General features: G+C 38.5%; 1 protein-coding gene across 1 annotated transcript in view; it reads right to left on the bottom strand.

The window, feature by feature from the left end:
* Positions 1–8,163, bottom strand: part of SSBP2 (single stranded DNA binding protein 2) — a 516,465-nt gene extending 508,302 nt beyond the window's left edge. Inside the window, exon 1 of the mRNA XM_053587236.1 lies at positions 8,054–8,163. Coding sequence (XP_053443211.1) covers positions 8,054–8,142 — 89 coding nt within the window. The 5' untranslated portion in view covers positions 8,143–8,163. The remainder of the gene's footprint in view (positions 1–8,053) is intronic.
* Positions 8,164–18,035: the final 9,872 nt, after the last annotated feature.

Below are 18,035 nucleotides of genomic sequence, written 5' to 3'. Positions count from 1 at the left end.
ATGTGGTGGCTGGTAGTATATTCACCTTTGGTGGGGTCAACAGAAGCATCCTAACCAATCTTGGATGTGACCTTGTTGTGTGGTTCCTAATGATTACTCTTGGCTCCTGCCTGTTCTCTTTTTAAAGCCTGGTTCTCTAATCTTCCCGTTGATTCTATGAGCTACTTGTTATTCTGCCAATAAATTCCTTTCCTGCTAAAATTAACCAGTCAGTTTCTATTGCTTGTGACCAAGAACTTCATCGTTATGTTGTTTCGTTCAAAGTAATTTGCATTTAGTAGTTAGCAAGTAAGCAGTTGTTGAATGATTATGAGGCTATCATTTTTTACACCTTGCCCAAGTATGTTTTCTGTGGGACTATATCCTTGATTGTATTTCATATAAAGCAGAAGAAAATCTATTTTATGACATATTAATTAACATTTCCTCAAGCGTATATGTTCTATAAGACAAGTGATTCCAATAAAAAAATTTGCAGAGCAGAAGGGTAGTGAGCCTCTGGCACAATCACATGGAGTGCGGGGAAGCAAACACAGGACAGAAATCCCTAAACCTATCCTAAGCTAAATCCTTCCTCCTATGGGAAGGCCAGCTTGTGTTTCAGCCTGGTATTTGTTCACTGAGCCTTATCCACAGTGAAACTCCAGGTGGCAAGCCTCCCAAAGGCTTTACTGGGCCCTAAAAGCTTATGTTCACGTCTCTGTTTTGTTTTTTTATTATTATTAATTTTAAATCATAGCTGTGTACATTAATGCAATCATGGGGCACCATACATTGGTTTTATAAACAGTTTGACACATTTTTATCACAGTGGTTATATAGCCTTCCTGGCATTTTCTTAGTTATTGTGTTAAGACAATTATATTCTACATTTACTAACCAGACCTCAGACTATACTATAAATCGATAGTGATCAAAACAGCATGGTACTGGCACAAAAACAGAGAAGTAGATGTCTGGAACAGAATAGAGAACCAAGAGATGAATCCAGCTACTTACCGTTATCTGATCTTTGACAAGCCAATTAAAAACATTCAGTGGGGAAAAGATTCCCTATTTAACAAATGGTGCTGGGTGAACTGGCTGGCAACCTGTAGAAGACTGAAACTGGACCCACACCTTTCACCATTAACTAAGATAGACTCTCACTGGATTAAAGATTTAAACTTAAGACATGAAACTATAAAAATACTAGAAGAGAGTGCAGGGAAAACCCTTGAAGAAATCAGTCTGGGCGAATATTTTATGAAGTCTCTGGTTTTGAGGATGTGCTAAGAAGGCTAAAAGGAACTGTTGGCTTCAGGATTTGAGGCTTCAGCATTCTTGTAGTCTAGGAACATGGTATATTGCGATAAGTGATTGTTGCTTCACGCTCTTTGGTCTTCCTTTTTATTCTCCTTCCTCCTCCACAGCACAATATTATCTATTTTTAAAGATTTTGATAATGTTTTTGTTTTCAATTTTATACCTTATTATTTTGTACATTTATTTATGGAAAGTTTTATCTCTGATAGCTTGATATTGTTATGTCTTGTATTCCTGATACTACTGTTTTTTAATAGAAATGTATTAATATTTTGAGTATATTTGTAGACATGCCAATTTAAGAAAACTTTTTCAAAGTGTATCTAAATGGTTGAATGTTTCTCTCTGAAATGTACTAATTGTAGTTGAAAATAGTATTATTGGGCTAAGCTTTAGTAGAGTCAACGGAGCAATGACCTTACATGTAATTTACATGTAGTTGTCACATATTATCTACCTATAATTCATCTGTAATTCTTTTCACTGCTCTTATCATTTGGTACTCAAAACAGCAATCTAAGATAGTGTTTCTAAAAGTGTCTAGGAAATTTTCCATCCTGCATGCATATAACATTTAAATTTAACTTTCATGTGGTTCTTAGGTACTATGTTTTGGAATAACATTATGCGGGTCTGTGGTTGTTTTGCTAAAAGCATTCTTAACTGATTTCCATATCAATAGAGTCTGTGTCGTGTTACAATGTAAATAACCCCTAAAAATACAATAAACTAGTATTTGCTCTTTAGCAAATTGCTCTATCAGTGACTTTCAAAGACCTGGAAAGGTTTATCAACATTATCAATATCAATGCCTGCCAGATTGTATGCATATCTTTATTCTTAGAAAGCTGTTGTTGATTTAGCCTTTAACAGTCCTACACAGCCTCATAACATCTTCAGGTTCCATTACTTTTTTTATTTTTTTGCAGTTTTTGCCGGGGCTGGGTTTGAACCCACCACCCCAGGTATATGGGGCCAGCACCCTACTCCTTGAGCCACAGGCACCTCCCCCATTATTTTTTTGGGGGGTTTGGTTGTATTGGGTCTTGATGAATACAGACTCTAACCTCCTTTAAGACAGGGGCAATGCTTGTTTTTTTTTAATTTGTTTTTTTATTTCAAATTAGTATGAGGGTACAAATTTTTAGGTTACATTGTTCTCACTTCCAGGGTAAAGTTCCATTTGTAAAAGAGCCCCTCACCCAGGGGACATGTTATACATCCTTACAAGGGGCACAGTAGGTGAGATCCCACCTCATGCCCTTCCTTCTTCTGCCAATCATCCTCTCACCTCCCCTCTCACCCTCCCGCCTCTCTCTACCCCCATTCTAGACTATATTTGTGTTTTATTGTTCATAATGAGCATGTAATTTTTTATATATTGGTTTCATATTAGTATGGAGTACATTGGAGATTTATTTTTCCATTCTTGGGATACTTTACTAAGAAGAATGCATTTCAACTCCACTCAGGTAAATGTAAAAGATGTAAAGTCTCCATCTTTTTTAATGGCTGAAGAGTATTCCATGGTGTACATACACCACAGTTTGCCGATCCATTCATGGGTTGATGGGCACTTAGGTTGCTTCCACGAGTTGGCAATTATGAATTGAACTGCAATAAACATTCTGGTGCAAATGTGTTTTTGGTACTTGTAGCACTTAGCACACTGCCTGGCGTAGATTATATTCTTGATGTGTTTGTTAAAAGAATGGATGAATATTAATCAGCTTACCACCTTCCACTTTGGACCCAGGAAGCCAGTCTGATACAGACACACCTATTTGTCCTGGAGGTCCTCACTTTAGTTTTTATCGTGACTCGCTTCCTCATAGCCTAAAGGTATAGCTTGCCTTCTCCTGGCTTCAAAATGCCAATTCCAGACCATTTTCTTGGCCTGCCAAGTAAAATTTTTCTTCTGTTGAGCTCTGTACAAACCCATTAATACCTCTTCTTACCTTCCTCATCACCATCTTTTTCTTGGTCCTCCACAGTCACTTAGGTTACTGTCCTTTTCTCTACCCCATCTCAAGGGCTTCATGAAAGATCCATCGACCACTTTAGTCTCATAGTTCTGTGCCTATTCAATGCATAAGGCCATTGCTTTCATTCTGTGTCAGCAACCTTCGACTGACCTCTCGGGCTCTGTGACCACCTGGAGCTAACTGATACCTGCAATGTCACCCTGGAATCTCCTCCTCTCCAAGCATATCCTCCTATTCTGCCAGTTCTCTCATTCAGGTCAACTCTTTGGTGGATGCCTGAGTTATCCTCAGTCTCTTGATTGCTCTCCTTTCAAGTCTGTTAGTTCCCCTCTCAGCCACACCTCCTCCCCATCCAGTCCAGCTGCCACGGTTCTCGCCTCTATCACTTTGCTACCCACAAGCTCACTCTACCACACACAAGCTCACTCTACCCTACCTTTTCAATTCTCTTCTCTCTTCTAAGCCTGCAGTCCTGAACTCACCACTTATCTGCCTTTTATAAACTTTCATCCATCCAGGATGAGTGGTACTAAAAAAAACCAAACACATAAAATAAAGGAATTAGGACATTTACAATTATAGGAATCCAGTCTCAGCTGTACTTCCAAATCTTTTATATCTGTTCTCTGCTTCTTCCGTCTCCTTTAAAGACTGTTAAATGTTTTTGCTTGTGTTTAGAGTCCCTTTCCTCACTTTTAGAAAATAGCTCTGCTTACTATCTATTTCACAGAGAAAGTGGAAGCTATCAGAAATTGAACTCCTTCAACCCCTTTTTCTCCTTGGCACTTCTTTCCTCCCAGACACAGAGGCATCTGTTTCTACTTCCATGAGTGCTTCTATCAGTTCTTCTCTGAGTACTTCTATCGGTACTCGGCATCCTCCTTCCAGTTAATGCAAACTAGGATGTGGGATTCGCCTCCTGTGTCTGCAGGGCTGAGTGGTCTCCCTTATCTCCTTTTTCCTTTGGTTCTTATGCTTGTCCTATAACCTGAATCAAGTCACAGCCACTGAAAGGTGAAATAGCAAAGTGCTCTAGCTCAGCTCTGATTCTTCTGTACCTGCTACCCCATCTTTTTCCATCTTTTCATGGAAAAGCTTGAGGTCCCTACTTGCTCATCACCCCTTCATGTTTTTGTTGTTTTTACTTATTTTTAAAGAGTCCCATCTGCTTTGTAACTCATCTGAAATGAACTTAGACCATCACCATAACAACAAAGCTGCTTTTGCTAAGGGTATCAGTCTTTTTTTTTTTTAATTATTAAATCATAGCTGTGTTCATTAATGTGATCATGGGGCACCATACACTGGTTTTATAGACCGTTTGACACATTTTTATCACACTGGTTAACATAGCCTTTCTGGCATTTTCTTAGTTATTGTGTTAAGATATTTATATTCTACATTTACTAAGTTTCACATGTACCCTTGTAAGATGCACCGCAGGTGTAATGCCACCAATCACCCTCCCTCCACCCATCCTCCCCCCTCCCTCCCCTCCCTCTCCTCCCTCTCCCCCTTCCCCCTATTTCTAGGTTATAACTGGGTTATAGTTTTCATGTGAAAGCCATAAATTAGTTTCATATTAGGGCTAAGTACATTGGATACTTTTTCTTCCATTCTTGAGATACTTTACAAAAAAGAATATGTTCCAGCTCCATCCATGTAAACATGAAAGAGGTAAAGTCTCCATCTTTCTTTAAGGCTGCATAATATTCCATGGTGTATATATACCACAATTTATTAATCCATTCGTGGATCGATGGGCACTTGGGCTTTTTCCTTGACTTAGCAATTATGAATTGGGCTGCAAGAAACATTCTGGTACAAATATCTTTGTTATAATGTGATTTTTGGTCTTCTGGGTATATATCTAGTAGAGGAATTATAGGATTGAATGGCAGATCTATTTTTAGATCTCTAAGTGTTCTCCAAACATCTTTCCAAAAGGAATGTATTAATTTGCATTCCCACCAGCAGTGTAGAAGTGTTCCCTTTTCTGCACATCCACGCCAACATCTCTGGTCTTGGGATTTTGTGATATGGGCTAATCTTACAGGAGTTAGATGATATCTCAAAGTAGTTTTGATTTGCATTTCTCTGATGATTAAAGATGATGAGCATTTTTTCATATGTCTGCAGGCCATGTGCCTGTCATCTTCAGAGAAGTTTCTCTTTAAGTCCCTTGTTCAGCCTGCGATGGGATCACTTGTTCTTTTCTTGCTTATATGTTTGAGTTCTCTGTGGATTCTGGTTATTAAACTTTTGTTGGAGATATAACCTGCAAATATCTTCTCCCATTCTGAGGGCTGTTTCCTTGCTTTACTTACTGTGATTTTGGCTGTGCAGAAGGTTTTTAGTTTGATCAGGTCCCAGTAATGTCTTTTTAAAGCTGCTTCAATTGCCCAGGGGGTCCTCCTCATAAAATACTTGCCCAGACCGATTTCTTCAAGGGTTTTCCCTGCACTCTCTTCTAGTATTTTTATAGTTTCATGTCTTAAGATTAAATCTTTAATCCAGTGAGAGTCTATCTTAGTTAATGGTGAAAGGTGTGGGTCCAGTTTCAGTCTTCTACAGGTTGCCAGCCAGTTCACCCAGCACCATTTGTTAAATAGGGAATCTTTTCCCCACTGAATGTTTTTAATTGGCTTGTCAAAGATCAGATAACGGTAAGTAGCTGGATTCATCTCTTGGTTCTCTATTCTGTTCCAGACATCTACTTCTCTGTTTTTGTGCCAGTACCATGCTGTTTTGATCACTATTGATTTATAGTATAGTCTAAGGTCTGGTAGTGTGATTCCTCCTGCTTTGTTTTTATTTCTGAGTAATGTCTTGGCTATTCGAGTTTTTTTCTGATTCCATATAAAATAAAATATTATTTTTTCAAGATCTTTAAAGTATGACAGTGGAGCTTTAATAGGGATTGCATTAAAATTGTATATTTCTTTGGGTAGTATGAACATTTTAACAATGTTGATTCTTCCAGCCATGAGCATGATATGTTTTTCCATTTGTTAACATTTTCAGCTATTTCTTTTCTTAGAGTTTCATAGTTCTCTTTATAGAGATCTTTCACATCCTTTGTTAGATAAACTCCCAAATATTCATCTTCTTTGGCACTTTTGTGAATGGAATAGAGTCCTTAACTATTTTTTCAGCTTGACTGTTGTTTGTATATATAAAGGTTACCGATTTATGAATGTTGATTTTGTAACTTGAGATGCTGCTGTAATCCTTGATCACTTCTAAGAGTTTTGTAGAAGAATCCCTGGTGTTTTCCAGATATACAATCATATCATCTGTGAAGAGCGAAAGTTTGATCTCTTCTGACCCCATATGGATACCCTTGATCACCTTTTCTTCCCTATTTGCGGTGGCTAAAACTTCCATTACAATATTAAAGAGCAGTGGAGACAATGGGCAGCCTTGTCTGGTTCCTGATCTGAGTGGAAATGATTTCAATTTAACTCCATTCAGTACGATATTGGCTGTGGGTTTGGTGATGTGCTTCCAAGTATTGGTCAATTTCCTTCAGATTTTCATATTTCTGAGAATAAAGTTTTTTGTAATGTTCATTAAGGATTTTTTGAATTTCTGAGGAGTCTGTTGTTATTTTGTCTTTGTCCTTTCTGATTGATGAGATTAGAGATTTTATTCTTTTTTTCCTGGTTAGGTTAGCCAAAGGTTTATCTATTTTATTGACCTTTTTAAAAATCCAACTTTTTGATTGATTGATCTGTTGTATAATTCTTTTGTTTTCAATTTTATTTAATTCTGCTCTAATTTTGGTTATTTCTTTTCTTCTACTGGGTTTGGGGTTGGAATGTTCTTCCTTTTCCAGTTGCTTGAGATGTCCCATTAAGTTGTTAACTTCCTCTCTTTCCATTCTCTTGAGGAAGGCTTGCAGTGCTATAAATTTCCCTCTTAGGACTGCCTTTGTGGTATCCCAGAGGTTCTGACAATTCATGTCTTCATTGTCATTTTGTTCCAAAAATTTGGCAATTTCCTTCTTAATCTCATCTCTGACCCAGCTATCATTCAGCATAAGGTTATTTAACTTCCATGTTTTTGTATGAGTATACAGATTTCTGTTGATACTGAGTTCAACTTTTATTCCATTGTGGTCTGAGAAGATGCAAGGAATAATTTCTATTCTTTTAAATTTACTGAGGTTAGACTTGTGACCTAAGATGTGATCGATTTTGGAGTATGTTCCGTGGGCTGATGAGAAGTATGTGTATTCAGTTTTGTTGGGATGAAATGTTCTGTAGATATCTGCTAAATCCAAATGTTGGATGGTTAGGTTTAAATCTAAAATTTCTTTGCTCAGCTTCTTCTTGGAGGATCTATCCAACACTGCCAAAGGAGTGTTGAAATCTCTGACTATTTTGGAGCTGGAGGAAATCAAGTTGCTCATGTCTTGAGTTAGAGTTTCTCTTATAAATTGAGGTGCATTCTGGTTGGGTGCATAAATATTAATAATTGAAATCTCAGGGAAGCGGAGCAAGATGGCGGCCAAGTAACAGCTTCCTTGCATCTGGGCACCGTGAGTCTGGGGAGATAGGACTCCAGGCATCTCTGGCTGGTGGGATCTGCCTATCATCACTCCTATGAGGATACAGGGAGTCAGCGAGAGACTTCTGGACCCCAAGAGGAGGATTAAAACAGTGGAAAACCGGCAAGTGGTCGCGTGTGTTTAAGCTGTCTAAACCCGCCCACAACTGTAAGTTCAGTAGCAGCGAGACTGCAAACCAGAAAGGCCTTACCTGTGAACTGTTTTGGTGTCCTTGGACTTGGCACTGAGTTGAACTGCCTTGGGGAAGGCCTGAGCGGGAGTGCGGAGAACTTTGGCCATTGTCTAGGGCCCCAGTCTGAGCTGCTGAGCCAGACGGAGCTAATAGTGTTTGGCAGTGGGTCACACGGAACCATTGTCAGTGATCTGCCCCGGCAAGCTCCGCCCTCAGGGTCACAGAGCTAGAAATGGGTGGGAGCTGGTAACCCAGCAACTAAGTAGCCTAAAGGTGGGGTCTGAGCCGCCTTGCAGCCCTAACCCTCAGGGGCAGAGTGAGACTGGTTTTGGCACAATGGGTAAGTGGATAGCCACTTCAGCAGTGATTCCAGCGAGAAAGCTGGGAAAGCTTCTGCTCAGCAAGTTAACAAGTTCAAAGTGCCTTTTAAGTGGGCTGAAGAGAGATTTAGGGTGTTTACCTGCTGGGGTTTGAGAAATCAGCAGCCTCCAGTCGTATCAGAACTGTGATTAACATCTCATACCCCAGAAGACCACGTGTTGCCCAGACAATATTCAATAACATATACAAATTGCTTTGTTTTTGGTTGTGTATTTTTTCTTTTTTTTTTTTTGTTTGGTTGTTTTTTTTTGTTTATTTTGATCTTGTTGATGTTCTTTTGTTTTTTAATTTCAATCTTCTCCATACAGATCCCTTTTTCTTTCTCAATTTTTCTAGTTTAATTATAATTTCCCATTGCTGCCTTTTTTAATAACTAGAACTTCATTTCTGCTAGTGTTTCTACCGCTATCATTTGGTTTTTCACCCAATTTTATCCCCGTAAAGTTTTCTGTTTGCTTGTTTTGGTTTGATTTATAGCATTTTTGTCTTTCCTCTCTACTTGGTGGAGGTGGGGTACTGTGTCTGATCAGGTTAGCAAAGAGCTGCTGACCTCAAGGGAACCACCCAACTGGGCACCCCCAGAAGGTGGGTTTTTTAAGGTTGTGTCAAAGTACCCTACTGTACATCTATATTGCCCTGTCTCCCTCTTTCTGTGCCTCTCTTCTTTTTGTCAATATTCCTTTTACCCACCCCCTCTCCTTTCTCTATCTTTCTTTTTTTTCTTATCACTCGGTCCTCCTTTCTTTCATCCCTTTTTTGCTCTTCAACCTTCTCACCCTTCTGGTCCTGTAACCCTTAGTCCACAGGCACGAGAACTTAAAGAGCAAGAGGAAGTGAAAGGAAAATTAGGGCAAGGAAACAGATAAAAGAAATCACACATGAGGAAGAATCGGCAGAAAACTCCAGGCAACATGAAGCACCAGTCTAGAACAACCCCACCAAGGGACCATGAGGTAGCTACTGCAGATGATTCCACCTGTAAAGAAATGTTAGGAATGACAGAAAGGGAATTTAGAATACACATGTTGAAAACAATGAAAGAAATGATGGAAACAATGAAGGAAATTGCTAATAAAGTGGAAAATAACCAAAAGGAAATCCAAAAACAGAATCAAATAAGAGATGAACGATATGAAGAATATAAAAAGGATATAGCAGACCTGAAGGAACTGAAACAGTCAATTAGGGAACTTAAAGATGCAATGGAAAGTATCAACAACAGGTTAGACCATGCAGAAGAAAGAATTTCAGAGGTAGAAGACAAAGTTCTTGAGATAACTCAGACAGTAAAAGAGGCAGAAAAGAAGAGCGAGAAAGCAGAAAGTTCACTGTCAGAATTATGGGACTTTATGAAGCGTTCCAACATACGAGTTATAGGAATTCCAGAAGGGGAAGAAGAATGCCCCAGAGGAATGGAAGCCATACTAGAGAATATTATAAAAGAAAATTTCCCAAACATCACCAAAGATTCTGACACACTGCTTTCAGAGGGATATCGGACCCTGGGTCGCCTCAACTCTAACCGAGGTTCTCCAAGACACATTGTGATGAACCTGTCCAAAGTCAAGACAAAAGAAAAGATTCTGCAAGCTGCCAGGAGTAAGCGTAAAAAATCCATCAGAGTGACCACAGACTTCTCTAATGAAACTTTCCAAGCAAGAAGACAATGGTCATCTACCTTTAATCTACTTAAACAGAACAATTTTCAGCCCAGAATTCTGTACCCTGCTAAGCTAAGCTTCAAAATTGACGGAGAAATCAAATCATTTACGGATATACAAACATTGAGGAAATTCGCCACAACAAGACCAGCTCTACAGGAAATACTTCAACCTGTTCTGCACACTGACCACCACAATGAATCACCAGCAAAGTAAGAACTCAGAAATCAAAGGACAGAACCCAACCTCCACACTGATGCAAAAGATAAAACTAAGCAATGGACTTTCACCAAATAAGACGAATAGAATACTACCACACTTATCAATTATCTCACTAAATGTTAATGGCTTGAATTCCCCACAGAAGAGACATAGATTGGCTGACTGGATTCAAAAACACAAGCCATCCATTTGCTGTCTGCAAGAAACACATCTGGCTTCAAAAGACAAATGAAAGCTCTGAGTCAAGGGTTGGAAGACAATTTTTCAGGCAAATGGAATTCAGAAGAAAAGAGGAGTTGCAATCTTATTTTCAGATACATGTGGACTTAAAGAGACTAAAGTCAAAAAAGACAAAGATGGTCACTTTATATTGGTCAAGGGAAAACTACAACCAGAAGACGTTTCAATTCTAAATATTTATGCACCCAATTTAAATGCTCCCAGATTCTTGAAGCAGACCTTACTCAGTCTGAGCAATATGATATCTGATAATACCATCATAACAGGGGACTTTAACACTCTTCTTACAGAGCTGGACAGATCCTCTAAACAGAAATTAAACAAAGATATAAGAGATTTAAATGAGACCCTAGAACAACTATGCTTGATAGACGCATATAGAACACTCCACCCCAAAGATAAAGAATATACATTCTTCTCATCACCCCATGGAACATTCTCCAAAATAGATCATATCCTGGGACACAAAACAAATATCAACAGAATCAAAAGAATTGAAATTTTACCTTGTATCTTTTCAGACCATAAGGCACTAAAGGTGGAACTCAACTCTAACAAAAATGCTCAACCCCACCCAAAGGCATGGAAATTAAACAATCTTCTGTTGAATAATAGATGGGTGCAGGAAGAAATAAAACAGGAAATCATTAACTTCCTTGAGCATAACAACGATGAAGACACATGCTACCAAAACCTGTGGGATACTGCAAAAGCAGGTTTGAGAGGAAAATTCATCGCTTTAGATGCCTACATTCGAAAAACAGAAAGAGAGCACATCAACAATCTCACAAGAGATCTTATGGAATTGGAAAAAGAAGAACAATCTAAGCCTAAACTCAGTAGAAGAAAAGAAATCTCCAAAATCAAATCAGAGATCAATGAAATTGAAAACAAAAGAATCATTCAGAAAATTAATGAAACAAGGAGTTGGTTTTTTGAAAAAATAAATAAAATAGATAAACCATTGGCCAGACTAACTAGAAATAGAAAAGTAAAATCTCTAGTAACCTCAATCAGAAATGATAAAGGGGAAATAACAACTGATCCCACAGAGATACAAGAGATCATCTCTGAATACTACCAGAAACTCTATACCCAGAAATTTGACAATGTGAAGGAAATGGATCAATATTTGGAATCACACCCTCTCCCTAGACTTAGCCAGGAAGAAATAGAGCTCCTGAACAGACCAATTTCAAGCACTGAGATCAAAGAAACAATAAAAAAGCTTCCAACTAAAAAATGCCCTCGTCCAGATGGCTTCACTCCAGAATTCTATCAAACCTTCAAGGAAGAGCTTATTCCTGTACTGCAGAAATTATTCCAAAAAACTGAGGAAGAAGGAATCTTCCCCAACACATTCTATGAAGCAAACATCACCTGATACCAAAACCAGGAAAAGACCCAAACAAAAAGGAGAATTTCAGACCAATCTCACTCATGAATATAGATGCAAAAATTCTCAACAAAATCCTAGCCAATAGATTACAGTTTATCATCAAAAAAGTCATTCATCATGATCAAGTAGGCTTCATCCCAGGGATGCAAGGCTGGTTTAACATACGCAAGTCCATAAACGTTATCCACCATATTAACAGAGGCAAAAATAAAGATCACATGATCCTCTCAATAGATGCAGAAAAAGCATTTGATAAAATCCAGCATCCTTTTCTAATTAGAACACTGAAGAGTATAGGCATAGGTGGCACATTTCTAAAACTGATTGAAGCTATCTATGACAAACTCACAGCCAATATTTTACTGAATGGAGTAAAACTGAAAGCTTTCCCTCTTAAAACTGGAACCAGACAAGGTTGTCCTCTGTGACCTTTACTATTCAACGTAGTGCTGGAAGTTCTAGCCAATACAATTAGGCAAGACAAGGAAATAAAGGGAATCCAAATGGGAGCAGAGGAGGTCAAACTCTCCCTCTTTGCTGATGACATGATCTTATACTTAGAGAACCCCAAAGACTCAACCACAAGACTCCTAGAAGTCATCAAAAAATACAGTAATGTTTCAGGATATAAAATCAATGTCCACAAGTCAGTAGCCTTTGTATACACGAATAACAGTCAAGATGAGACGCTAATTAAGGACACAACTCCCTTCACCATAGTTTCAAAGAAAATGAAATACTTAGGAATATACCTAATGAAGGACGTGAAGGACCTTTATAAAGAAAACTATGAAATCCTCAGAAAGGAAATAGCAGAGGATATTAACAAATGGAAGAACATACCATGCTCATGGATGGGAAGAATCAACATTGTTAAAATGTCTATACTTCCCAAAGCAATCTACCTATTCAATGCCATTCCTACCAAAGTACCTACATTGTACTTTCAAGATTTGGAAAAAATGATTCTGCGTTTTGTATGGAACCGGAAAAAACCCCGTATAGCTAAGGCAGTTCTCTGTAACAAAAATAAAGCTGGGGGCATCAGCATACCAGATTTTAGTCTGTACTACAAAGCCATAGTGCTCAAGACAGCATGGTACTGGCACAAAACAGAGACATAGACACTTCAAATCGAATTGAAAACCAACAAATGAAAGTAACATTGTACAACCACCTAATCTTTGATAAACCAAACAAGAACATACCTTGGGGGAAAGACTCCCTATTCAATAAATGGTGTTGGGAGAACTGGATGTCTACATGTAAAAGACTGAAACTGGACCCACACCTTTCCCCACTCACAAAAATTGATTCAAGATGGATAAAGGACTTAAACCTAAGGCATGAAACAATACAAATCCTCCAAGAAAGCATAGGAAAAACACTGGAAGATATTGGCCTGGGGAAAGACTTCATGAAGAAGACTGTCATGGCAATTGCAACAACAAGAAAAATAAAGAAATGGGACTTCATTAAACTGAAAAGCTTCTGTACAGCTAAGGAGACAATAACCAAAGCAAAGAGACAACCTACACAATGGGAAAGGATATTTGCATATTTTCAATCAGACAAAAGCTTGATAACTAGGATCTCTAGAGAACTCAAATTAATCCACATGAAAAAAGCCAACAATCCCTTATATCAATGGGGAAGAGACATGAATAGAACTTTCTCTAAAGACGACAGATGAATGGCTAACAAACACATGAAAAAATGTTCACCATCTCTATATATTAGAGAAATGCAAATCAAAACAACCCTGAGATATCATCTAACCCCAGTGAGAATGGCCCACATCACAAAATCTCAAAACTGCAGATGCTGGCGTGGATGTGGAGAGAAGGGAACACTTTTACACTGCTGGTGGGACTGCAAACTAGTACAACCTTTCTGGAAGGAAGTATGGAGAAACCTCAAAGCACTCAAGCTAGACCTCCCATTTGATCCTGCAATCCCATTACTGGGCATCTACCCAGAAGGAAAGAAATCCTTTTATCATAAGGACACTTGTACTAGACTGTTTATTGCAGCTCAATTTACAATCGCCAAAATGTGGCAACAGCCTAAATGCCCACCAACCCAGGAATGGATTAACAAGCTGTGGTATATGTATACCATGGAATACTATTCAGCCATTAAAAAAAATGGAGACTTTACATCCTTCGTATTAACCTGGATGAACGTGGAAGACATTATTCTTAGTAAAGCATCACAAGAATGGAGAAGCATGAATCCTATGTACTCAATTTTGATATGAGGACAATTAATGACAATTATGTTTATGTGGGGGGAACAGAAAGAGGGAAGGAGGGAGGTGGGTGGGGCCTTGGTGTGTGTCACACTTTATGGGGGCAAGACGTGATTGCAACAGGGACTTTGCCTAACAATTGCAATCAGTGTAACCTGGCTTATTGTACCCTCAATGAATCCCCAACAATAAAAAAAAAAAAAAAAACAACAAAAACAAAAACAAACAAACAAAAAAAATAATTGAAATCTCATCATATTGAGTATTACCCTTAACAAATACGAAGTGACCATTCTTATCCTTCTTTACTTTGTTGGTTTAAAGCCTATTTTATCTGCAAAGAGAATTGCAACACCTGCTTTTTTCTGATTACCATTTGCCTAAAATATGGATGACCATCCTTTCACCCTGAATCTATATTTATCTTTTAAGGTAAGATGTGACTCTTGTATGCAGCAAGGTATCAGTCTTAATTTCCAAAAATAATGCTCATTTTTTCTGTTATCTCCCTTGAATTTTTTATTTTATTTTTTTTTTTATTATTTTTATTTTTTTATTTTTTTATTTTTGGCCGGGGCTGGGCTTGAACCCGCCACCTCCGGCATATGGGACCGGCGCCCTACCCGTTGAGCCACAGGCGCCGCCCCCTTGAATTTTTTTTATTTTTGATACCAGGAGTCGCTCTCTGGAAACTCTCTTCTTGGTGTGTGTGTGTGTGTTTATTATACTAGTTGTGCCTCATCCCCTTCTTAGTTCTCTTAGAATCCTGTGGACTCTTCTGCCTGCTTTTAAAATATTGATGTCTCCTAACATTTCACCCTCAGTTCACTTCTCTCACTTCATATACTCTCGTTAGAATAGTTTTCTCTGTGACCGTAACTGCATCCACCTCTATCTCAATGACACTAAAATACAAGGGAGGGACTTGTTCTGAGAGAGTTAGGTTCTAAAGTCAGTGTGAAAGCCAAAAATAAAACAGAGTTAAAATTATCTTTGAAGATCTTTAAGTTTTTTTCTCTAAAATACTGTGTACATGATTTTGAATGTATATACTATCAATCAAGAAATCCTACACAGCCAGTTTTTCTCCGCTATTGGAACAGAAGGTTGTTTCTTTAGTTAAATGCCAGATGAAGTTGTTGGCTTGCATTTAGCGGCCATGTTATAAGAAAAATATGTTTTTGTTTTTTGCCAAATGCATACAGTAGAGTTAACATAAGTTAAGCAAGTATGAGAGATAACTCCACTGTATATATTTTTAGCCTGACCTCATCCATGAGCTCTGGACTTATACGTGAAACTGCTTAGTGGATATCTCCTTTTGGATATTCCAATACAGATTGTTTTAATTATATTTCTGAAAGCTGAAGAAATAAGATAACCCATGTTCCATTTAGCAAACGCATTTATTGAAAGGGTACAGTGATATGATGTGGTACAACTCACATGGGGAGTGTTTGCCTATCATCTTGACTGATGGCCCTTATTCCAGGCAGATGTCCTCTACCACTGTTCAGCTGCCCACACTCCAGTCTGCTTGGTGGGAGCCACAGGCAGCTTCAGATTGGCAGAACCCTGAGGCCAAACACCACACACAAGCCAGGAACCTCAGGCTGAACCACCTTACCGAGACCAGTGGAATTCATAAGCATTTAGGAAAACAATGAAATTCATTATTGGTCTTCTCAAGGCCACCCTTCACCCATTCACTGTTATCCTCATGACAACCTTAGGACCTGTCAGCCAAGTGAAATCTCAGCATTTCCCCACTGACCAGATGAAACATCTGACTACTTAGGCAAAGTCTATTAAGAGCCAACATGATGGATAAGTCTATATGGCAATACAGTTTACCTCCTCTTTATAACACACATCAAACAGCATAAATAATTAAAATCCTCACAGTACAGAACAACCAAACATTACATGAAATATGTAGCAAAACTACCCAACTGTGGACAGCTTCACTCCACATTAGGCATCCTAACAACATATAATTGTAATGGGACTGGACAGCTTTCACGATGTCCTCCTTTCTCCCTATCATTATTCACGTCTGATACTATGCCTGCTTTGTGTATATACGGAAGGATGTCTCTTTCTATCATTCCACTCTATTCCTACATAGTGATACTATCAGCCTTTCATATGAGACTGACCATGCAGGGACATTCTCCATGGCCAACTTTGGGTTGTAGAAATTGCATATTTGTAATATCCCATTGTTATCCTTTGTTGGCCATCATATTTTGGCTTTTCTTTCTTTAAAATTGACCTCTTTCTCTCCATGTCTCTCCATTTACAGAGCAACAGACTATAATTTATCCAGATAACAGTCCTTTCTTTCTGTTAAATACATAGTAAAGTTAGGATTATAAATAATTTGCTCCCATTTAAAATCACAGATATCAATCTTAATGTTTTAAATTGAAGATAGAATTCTTTATTTTTCTTAACTCAAATACCAAAGAAGTGCGAAGAATAACAATCACCTATAATCTTCTCACCTGGCAGCAGCCCTTATTCATTTATGGTTATAATCTTTTAATATTTTTCTACAGGAGCACACATGAGGTCATTCTTTAACACCTTCTTTTGTACCTGATCATCTGTCCATGTTAGTAAACACAGATTATTCTGGGCCTAGTGGTTTAGGCCTGTGATCTCTGCACTTTGGGGGGCCAAGGCAGGAGGATTGCTTGAGCCCAGGAGTTCAAGGCTGTAGTGAGCTATGACGGTGCCACTGCACTGCAGTCTGGGCAACAATGCCAGACCCTGTCTTTAAAGAAAAGGAAAAACAAAAATACACATTATATGGTTGTAGATATTATTCCATTACCTCTATGTAGAAATCCCATAAGTTTGAAAGTGAATATTTTTTTGTCTTTACAGCTCTGCAAAACTGGGATTATTACCAATTCCCTTTTATACAAATATAGGTCTGAGGCTCAGAGAAGGCAAGTGACTGCCCCAAATTTATGTATCACATAAGTGGACAGCTTGCCTTATGACTTCCTGACCCTCAATTGGTGCCCTTTCCCAAGTGTGCATCCTGTCTCACTAATGAGATAATACAGAACAAAGGGGCCAGGCAAGTGCATATTACTGTTATTTGTTTTGAGAGACAATTTAAAGGGAGTGATTGCCTCAGGAGCAAGTCTTGATCTAATCTGAATCTAGAGCAGCTTCCTAAATTAAATCCACACAAAGGCTCCTGGGTTTGCAGACTAAACTTGTCTTCATACGAAAGATTATTATAACACACCAATATCAATATGCAATTGAATCCCATAATCAGAATTAATTCCTGTTTAGTAAACAAAGCCATATACCATTCAAGAAAACATCATTATTGAATAAGGATATTCAAGCCTTAACTAAAAAGAGGCAGTCCCTGGGGCACATGCATTGATCTTGTCTCATTACCCTCATGGTATTTTCTTCCCTGGATGGTGAGTAGGAAGTCCAACCCCAGGCAGTCTAACCTGGGGCCCAGAAAGCACAGGGTGCTTGAATAACAAATTTATAAGATTTTGGAGTTCTATACTACCTGTAGATTCTTTATTTTCTACCAATTGCTTTCCAAATCAATGAATCTGGATAGAGGGTGTTGCAAATACTCCGTTGGACTACTCTTTTTTGGGTTGTCCAAAGCTATTGTACATTATTTTATCACAGTTTGCTATTGATCTATATACTTTCTCATTTACTTGTTCTTGGGCCCTTCACCATTTTTCACCATTCTCCACTCAGGGACACTTTGGTCAAGATTTGGTTTACTTTCCTGGGCAACTGTCCTCCTCTTCCTCAAAGATCCTGGACTGCCCTTCCCTTTAGTGGTCCTGG

Source organism: Nycticebus coucang, chromosome 1 (genome assembly GCF_027406575.1).
Source record: "Nycticebus coucang isolate mNycCou1 chromosome 1, mNycCou1.pri, whole genome shotgun sequence".
NCBI lineage: Eukaryota > Metazoa > Chordata > Mammalia > Primates > Lorisidae > Nycticebus > Nycticebus coucang.
Note: the sequence above shows the minus strand (reverse complement) of the source record. Positions and strands in the feature narration are given on the sequence as shown.